The sequence below is a fragment of the Terrapene carolina genome, unplaced genomic scaffold (assembly GCF_002925995.2).
Source record: "Terrapene carolina triunguis isolate 2854851 unplaced genomic scaffold, T_m_triunguis-2.0 Scaffold35022, whole genome shotgun sequence".
Lineage (NCBI taxonomy): Eukaryota > Metazoa > Chordata > Testudines > Emydidae > Terrapene > Terrapene triunguis.
In genome coordinates, this window is record NW_020699373.1 from 14474033 (window position 1) to 14482827 (window position 8795).

At 54.0% G+C, this 8795-nt stretch overlaps 1 protein-coding gene across 1 annotated transcript in view; it reads left to right on the forward strand.

Moving 5' to 3' along the window:
• Positions 1–7449: 7449 nt before the first annotated feature.
• LOC112111158 (paired box protein Pax-5) overlaps positions 7450–8795 on the forward strand; it is a 219176-nt gene continuing 217830 nt past the window's right edge. The window contains exon 1 of the mRNA XM_024206462.1: positions 7450–7492. Coding sequence (XP_024062230.1) covers positions 7450–7492 — 43 coding nt within the window. The remainder of the gene's footprint in view (positions 7493–8795) is intronic.

The window sequence follows — 8795 nt, forward strand, 5'->3', positions numbered from 1 at the left end:
GCCGGACCCGGCACGATCCGAACTGAGCGTGGCCTGTTTGTGTCCCAGTGCATCGCTCCATCTTTGTATTCAACTGGCTGGGGGCGGTGGGACAGGCCTGTATCCAGGGCAAACCGGCCTGGGTAGCCGGCTAGTAGCCACGCCACAGGCAGGTGGGGAGAGCCCAGACCCCCCCCCCCCACAGGGAGATCAGGGGAAGGAGACGAGGAACCCCAGAATCCTCTGGACAGATAGCTTTAAAAAGTGTCTATGGACTGTCCTCTCCCCGCTCCACTATGCCACCCGTCCCCCCGGCTTCTCCTGGCACGCTTTGCTTTGCTGGGCTGGGAGGGGGGGGGGCTTTTCCCTAGGCCCGGTCTGTAGTTATAGTCCTAAACTTTGTGCCCCGTGTTCACTCTGGACGGAAATCGGCGCTGTGCGCTCTCTACTTGCTCTTGTGTCCCGCTCCGATGATACCTCCAGCCAAATCGGTGTCTTGTCTCCCCTGGCTTGGAAAGAAAACGCAATCTGTGTCTGCTTTGTAAATGGCAGACATCACACCCGGCGCTGGCCGGCGGGCTGGTGCAAAGATTGGGGGGGTGGGTGATGGTTGGGGCAAGGTGACTAGACCTCCGGGCCGGCTCTCGCCCCTGGGTTTACTCCAGTCTGTACACACACTACAGCAGGAAACTCGAAACAGAAAGGGTAAATGGAGCAGCGGAAGTAATTTTCAGCTTCGTTTTGTACGGCCTATTGCTTCCAGCCTCACTCAACTGGCTTTCCTTAAACCGATTTCTGTCATTTGCGATCTGGTCTTCCTCCTTTAAGAGCTGGTGCCTTCTTGTGCCCCAGAATGCCTTCTTCTGCCACAGAGAGCAAGTGTTTCTAAACATGAGAGGCCGAGCCCAGCAGCTGTGCATTTCACCCCCCCCCTCCACTCCACTCCCCCAGAAATCGGTACCTTCATTAGGTGATTACTTTATTTTGGAGGCTTTGCGGGGAGATTCTGGCCCCCAATTTAGTGTGAAACAAAATGCCTTCGTCAGCAGAGCTTTCAAACGGACGACACCTCTGCTCTGGAAATGGAGCGGATCTAAATGACTGTCTGTAAATTCCACCTGCCACCCTGCCTAGCAGTGTCCATTTCCCCAACCTAGAGTTGGACAAGGAGCCTGCCTTGCAGACATCCAATCACAGCTGCATCCTCTCCCGGAAAAAAAAAATTCACGTGGCTAGTAACAGGGAAGATCCCAAATCCTCTGGTGTGCTCTGCCATTCTCCGTCTCTAGGTGGGGGTTGGGGAGGTACCTAACGCATAGTAACACGGATCAACTCAAATCTTCTCGCCTCAAGCGGTCAAGGGCTGCAGGCTCTGCACAGGCTGGAGGGGGGAGAATCTTACCCCCCTGGTTTTTCGTGCCTGGGGTTAAACGAGAGTTGATGGACAATCTAGTCTCATGCCACTGAATCCAGAGAGTCTGTTAAGGGAGGCGCTTTCCCCCTCTGTGACCCGTGAAATAATCTATAGACTTGTTTACTTTCAACTCTGATCTCACTGTCAAACACTCCCCGGTGCAACACACGTGGGACCCACGCTTCCACTCCCGGCTTTTGCCGTCCTGGGTGGGTTTACATCATCCCCCATCACTACTTTATTTGAGATGGTTTCTAGCTCTTAAAAAGAAGGGGGTGGGAGCTGGGTGACCTCGAGGTCCGCCACGAGAATGGCAACTGCATTATTTATCTTACACGAGTTTAAAGGGGAGAGGGGGATCAGGAGAGGGGAGGTTTTGGTCTGCAATAAACCCTCTACCTCACCAGGGCACATCACGGGAGTGGGAGATTGAAATAAGAACTAACAAGGCGGATCTAATGGTAAATGCCTTGCTCCAGGCAAACCTCTAAAATAGATAGTTAATAACCATCAACATTCCTGGTGCAATGATGTGCTGAGAACTTCGTGTGGCTGGTGACCACGGCTTAGCACGTGATGTCGGAAATCACTGGACGCCAGATTTGATAGTTGGGTAAATAGATATATATTTCCCAGTTCAGAGCCAGTCCCACGGAATGGGCACGTTAGCATCGTTTGGTCGGGATGCGAGAAACTCAGATGGGCTAGTCATAAATAAGATGCCTTATTAGTTATGATTATTTTTATTTTATTATTTATTTGCTCAAAAAAAGCTGACGGTGCAATACGGGAAGGATGCTGGCGATAAAGCCTGCTAGGACCCTCCCCAGGCTGTGTCTCTAGAAGTTGGGGGGAAGGGACCAGGGTGGTGATGGAAAGTTAAAGGGAAATCCTCTTCCAATGTATTTGTCCTTCGCAAAAGTCGCCTTTGATGCCCGCTTTGTGCCAGTTTTAAAGTAAACTCCTGCCAGCTCCAGCGACGTGGGCTGGATGCAGTCGAATTTATCATGTTTTTATACAAGTTTCACCCGCCTCCGGAGTCCTTTTGAGGCTCTCTCTAAACCCTTCAAAGTATTGGTGCCTGGCACACGCTGGCTACAGCTCATTAAACCCGAGCGCCCCAGGGCAGGCTGCTCGCCGTTAGCCAAAGAGATCTTGCAGTAGTTCGGGACTTCTAAGGGATCCCGCGTGGTCCAAATTGGTGTTACCAATAAGATTTTTTTCCCAGCGAAAACTCTCGGAAGGTGTAATTTCCCTTCTCGATTGAAACCGACCGCGAAAGGCTTTTGCGGAGATTTTTGCATGTTGTTAGTGCGGTGTGATTTTTTCAAGCGCTCTCCGGCCGCAAAGTGGAAATGATCAGGTCAGAATTTGAACCCCCCTGTGTCCTGACCCCCACCCTCCCTTCTCTAGCCCTCGAAAAAAACACCGACCCGTCCGAGTCTGGCGCCTGGTGTGCAGAATTAAACCGCAACCCCTGGGCAGAGCGGGAAAGACGCTGCACAAACCTGACCTTCGCTAAATCTAAGTTGTAAGGTCAGGATTGCTTTCCTCTGCCTGTGGCTGGACGCAAGTGGGACAAGCTCAGAGTTTGGCCGTTTCGGTAGCTGGAGATTTGCACACACAGGAAGGGGTTTGCCAGCTGCGGGAGAGGTTCCAGGGTTGTTTTGATTAGACAAGGGATACCAAAAGCAATGACAGACACTCCGCTGTAATCAGAGCGTTAGGGATAGTGGATAAGGTAGCGCATGGACTCCGTGCCTTGTCGATGAGCACTTCTGGAAGGCAGCGGAGAGAATACACTTAATGCCTGCTGAGGATGTTCAGTGCCGTGTAAACGCCGCGCCGCCAGCCTTCCTCCCCAAACTTCACCGACCCCCGTTTGGCACAGCGCAGTCTAGACTCTGGGCGGGCGCGTACGAGACAGATTCACCGCAGCGCATTTGGCGGCCGAAGCCCGGGGAAAGGTGTGTGCCCGGTTGTCTTTTACACGTGCGTTCCGAACAGCCTGGGAGCTGCACCCCGCGGGACAACACCCGGCGCCCAAAGAAGAGCCAAGCGTGGCTGCGTGTGAGGTCCCAGGTACAAGCACACATCAGGCGCGCAGGAGGAGAGGAGGCTGGGTTTTGGAGAAGACACTTGTGCTCCCGATGTAGAGGGTCAGAGTTTGCCAGGCAGGAACTCCCCCTACTGTTAATTTCATAAGGCTGCAGCAGCGCGTGGGGAGAGCTCCTGGATACAAGCAGGGAGGAACCCAGCGAGAGGAGAGGGCTGTTTGGAAAGGGCCGGCAAATCCGAGCGGTGTTAGGCGTCAAACTGTACAGCGCCGAGCCCGCAGCCCCTTGGAAAGACAACGGGGCCGAAGGAAAAAAAAGGGAGGTGGGTAGAGGGGGGTAGTGGCGAGTCAGGACGAGAAACGAGGCGTTTAGAGCAAATAATAATAATTAAAATTAGTCATAACAAATGCCAGCGAGCGTATGGCACCGAATAAAAGCAAGTGCTGCCCGTGGTAGTGACTTCTGCTGCAGCTTCCCTTTGGCAAATGGCTCCCTCCCACTGCTCTGGCTCAAACTCGTTCGTGCACTAGGAAGACCAGGCGCCGTGTGGACGCTGTCTGTGTGATCCGGCTCAGCCCAAGTCACTTCAGCAAAGCGTAGATCTGCCCGATAGGGTTTTCCCAAACTGTTCCACGAGTCTCTTGGACACAGGCGAGCAGCAAGCCGGCCTTTGAACCAGGCTTCCAGGGAACACGGCCGCCCGCATGAGGCGTGTTAGCGCTGGGTGCACAGGGCCCTGGCGTGGGTGCCAGCGATCACACGGGTCTGGAGATCCCCGGGCACAAGAGACCAGGGAAGCGCGGCTTCACACCATGAAAACCACGAAGCAGTGCGAGACCTTGGGGGGCAAGGCCTGCCTGGGCTCTCTGTAGTGTCCTGGGGGCACCTCCTCTCACTTTCCAGAAACGCCCCAGTTCTCCTTGGTCTCTGCCCCGGGCTAGATTCGCTCCTGCCGCCCCCTCTAGGACTAAGCGAGCCCCGCCGGCCCGGGCTGGGGCCTGCCCTGCCCTATGGCCCCGGAATGGGTTGCCCGGGGGGGTTAATGAGCAGCCCCCCCTGGCCGAGGCTGGGAGTGAGACTGCACAGGCCTTGCTCCCGGGGAGGCCAAGGGCAGGCTCCGGAGCGAAGCGCTTGGCCCTGTTTATGTCTCTCCAGACCTCTCCCCTGGGCAGCGCGGGCCTGCGGGCACTGCCTGCAGCGGGGAAGGCTCGGCCCGGTGCCCAGCAGCGGGGAGAGGTGTCTGGACCCCCGGGCTCAGCGTCCAGAGAACAGAGAGCATCGTGCATTGCAGCTGCCCGGCCAGAAACAGGCCCGAGGTTCAGCTGCAGTGCGAGGGAGGGAGGCCAAGGGCTTGGGCTGGGGGAGGCCGAATAGTGCTGAGGCCAGGAGCCCCTGGGCGTCGGTGGCCGCTCCGCAGGGTGAGCTGAGTCGTCGGCGCGCATCACTTCCCCCAGGGCTCTCCGATCAGCCACCCCCCTCCTAGCACAGCAGGGCGATTCCTCTCTGCCCCCTAACACACAGAGCTCGGCCAGGGGCAGGCCGGGGCCTCTCCTCTGCCGGCCAGACCCCGGGACAGAGTCCCCCGGGAAATACCCAGGGGCGGGTTCCTGCCTCAGCTACACGAGTCAGTGATCCCTTCTTTGGGCCTGGGCCACACTGGGTTAGACACCCTCCCTGCTTCAGTGGCGCCCGGTTCCCTGTCAGCTTTAGATCCCTTTTTATCAGTGTGGAAAGCAAGCGAACAAAACAGGCTAACCAATCGTCACACCCACAATACACAACTTAGCAGTGCTTTGCTTCAGCTAGTCACTTCAGACAGGGAAAGGATTCTTTCTGCATCTCTCTCTCTCTCTGTGAGATTATTATATGTATCTTCACACGCAGAGTGATATATATTATATTATATGATATTATATTATATTATATTAGTATAGGAGCATGCATATATATATATGAGTCATATACATGCATATATATATGAGTCCTGTGTATAATTATATATATATATATAGAGAGAGAGTCATTATAATATATACTGTATATATATATTCTCCTGTGTATAATTCTATATATATATATGCATGCTCCTATATAGAGTCATTATTTTATATATTTATACACAGTCATAATTTATAGTATGTACGATATACAGGTTATATATAATATAAATTACATGTGCTATAAATATGAGTCTATGTGTATCATATAATTGTACCCAGAACTATATATGTGTGTGACTGTGTAGATACAGTCTGTATAAATATATTCCCTCTCATATGCACAGCGATATAGGCGGGGTGTATATATGTACACCTATACAATATATTATTGATGATGCACTTGCTGCACAAAGTTATCATAGGAGGAAAGAAATATAACAAAGGGCACAGATACTTAATTCTGCCAAGCATATGCAACTAGATCCGGTAATAACTATAGATTTCATGAAGGCAGAATAATAACCAGCAGCAAAATAGACGGTATCGAGTCTCTTTTGTGAGGTGTGTCATATGCTGCGCTCTGAAGCCAGGGAGAGGCGGCGAGCTCCTCAGTATATTTAATGATCATTATCGGGCCGCTGTCATTTCGCGGTTCCCTCTGTAAAAGGGAGCATCCTTCTGTGACTTGGTGAAAGTGCCTTTTTTTAAACAATTGCTATAGTGGGGTTTTTTTTGCCGCCCTCTCATTAACTTGACAGTGAAAATACCCGGGGGGGGGAGGGGGGAGGGGAAAGAGTTTCACTTTTACTGGAGACGAAAAAGTTGGAGAGGGGAAAAAAAATCCGCCCCCGATCTCGGCTTGGCCCCGGGGCCTGTCCTTGGCGTGGCTGGGGAGCTCGTTCGCCGGCAGCTCCTGGCGGGACCAGGACCGGCTGGCCCGCGCTTTGCGGTGCTTTCCAAGCGGCACAGGGAGGAGCGGGAGTGACTGGGGCAGATCAGGGCGCCCGGCCTTTTGCAGCTGTGGGGCGGGTCGGGGGCCCGATCCTGAGCGGTGTGTCCCATACTCCCCAGCTCCCCCGCGCCCCCATCCCCGGGGGTAACGCAGCCTCCCCCCTCCCCCAGCCGGGTGGGCCCCACGCTGCCCCAGCGCGGGGGAGGGGCGCCCCGGGAGAAGCAGCCCGAGGTGGTGGCTGGCCGGCTCCCCCCTCCCCCATACTGCCCCCGGTTTGTCAATGAACCGGCCCCGCCCCCGCTCTCCGATTGGTCGGGAGCTGGCTAATCGCAGCCGGCCCCGCCCGGCAGCCAATGCGGGGCGGCCGGCAACTTTACTTTTCCGATTGGCCCGCGGGCGGGTGAGTGACGGCCCCCGCCCCCGCCCGCTCCCAGAGGCTGAGCCCCGCGCCGCTGTCCACATGCAGCGGGGTCCTGAAGGCGGCTCCGGCCAGGCGCCTCGCTCCGCCATGGGCGCGCAGTAGCCGCGGGGCAGCCGAGACGGGCAGCGGGATGGGAGCGCAGCGCCGGGCGCCGGAGCCCGCCGGGGCGGAGCGGCGGGCGTGAGGGAGCCGAGCAGCCCGCCCGGCATGGTCGGAGCCCCCGGCCCGGCTCGCCCAGCGCCCTCCAGCTTCCCCGGGGCGGGGAGCCCCCGACAGGTCCGGCCCCGGCCCCCCGCTCACCCCGCAGCCCGGTCCGGGATCGCGGGGTCCCGCTCCGCGCCTCTCCGGCCCCTGGATTGCTCCGGACCCGCCTGAGCAGCTGTGCCCGCCCGGGGCTCTGCGGCCCTTCTCCATGGCGCCCTGACCCGCCCCAGCGCCAGCGGGAGACCGGCAGGGACCGGGCGGGACTGGGAACCGGACCGTCCCGAACTCCTCCCCAGGTCCCGTCCCGCCGCCGGGCGGGAGTGAGCGGACAGTGCCGCGCCGGGAAGGATCTTTGTGGGGGGGGTTGTTGCCGGCGTGGAGCCCGAGGTCTGGGCAGCAAGTCCCCGCGGTTTGGGCTGACGGAGCGGGGCCGAGCGCCGGGGAGTTTATACCTGACCGGGAAGCTGCTGGGGACCGCTCCGATGGAAATACACTGTAAGCACGACCCGTTTGCAGCAATGCATAGTAAGTAGGCGGCTAGTTCCACTTCTCTGACATTTAGCACCGATCCCGCCACCCCGCCTGGTCCGATCACACAGCGTCCCGAGCGGTTATTAAAGGGGGGTCGGTGTAGCTGCCTCTGGGCACCACTAGCGAGGACCAGCAGCACTTGACCTGCGCTTTGCAGGGAGGATGGAAAAGAAAACAGCCGCCGCCGCTAGCTCGCTCTTTCCCCCTTGAATTCGCCAGATAAACTTCTGCGGCATTTCTAGAGAATATGTGTCACCTATATCCCTATATACATGCCACTCCGACCAGCCCTTGCTAATCATTGTATTACGAAAGCCAGAGACAGAGTGCACAGCGAGAACCAGAATGCAAATTTCAAACATTGATTTACCTAGATCAGGTACTAAAACCGCCGGGTGAGAACTACAGAGAGGATTGCACGTTTTATTTGGTTAGAACTTCGCCATCTCACAGTGAGATTCAAATGCCAGAAGTAAGCAGTACCATCAAACCCCTTAAATAGTTCCACCAAACAGACCTGTTCTTTTTTGTAAGTCTCTCCCCACCCCGTTTTTGGATGGCTTAAAAAGTTGAGGTTTTTCTTAGTCGACTTTTACTATTTCTCAGTTATTTATGTACAGATAATTTTTAAGACAAATCTTTACTAGAAAAATAGGGCTTGGAAATATTAGAAACAGCCTCTTTTAGTGTGTATCATTTACTCTCTAGAAGAATGAATTGATGATGTACAAATATTTCTAAATCAAATCTCTCTCGCTCTCTCTCTCAGAGAAAACATTGTGTTTGAAAGATACAGAAAAGTTTGGTCTGCAGCATTTTCCCCACATTTAAAATATCGATTTAGCCTAAAATACCCAGCAGTTATCAATGATAAACTGAGTCTAAAATAATTTTCTTCTAAAAACATTGAATTAATTTTTACAACATCAAAGTCTAAGTGAGGCAGAATGGACAACAGAGTCCAAATGTTAGAACTAGCTGTGTAAGTTAGCAAAATGTGTGTAATGTGTTTCCTTGAGGTTTGTTGTGCTTGAGAGGCTGGGAGAAGATTTATCCATTAACACAGTGTTATGTGAAATGACATCTTCTCTCATGGTGAGTTAAACGCTGGATTAGATCTTGAGATTTCAAGGAAATATAAAGTAGAACTAATCACATTTCCCTTATGCACTCCAGCCTTTTAGCCACGACAGATTTGTTTTCAAAATAAAAGAACGTGATATATAGATAGACATTATCTATCTATCTATCTATCTATCTATCTATCTATCTATCTATCTATCTATCTATCTATCTA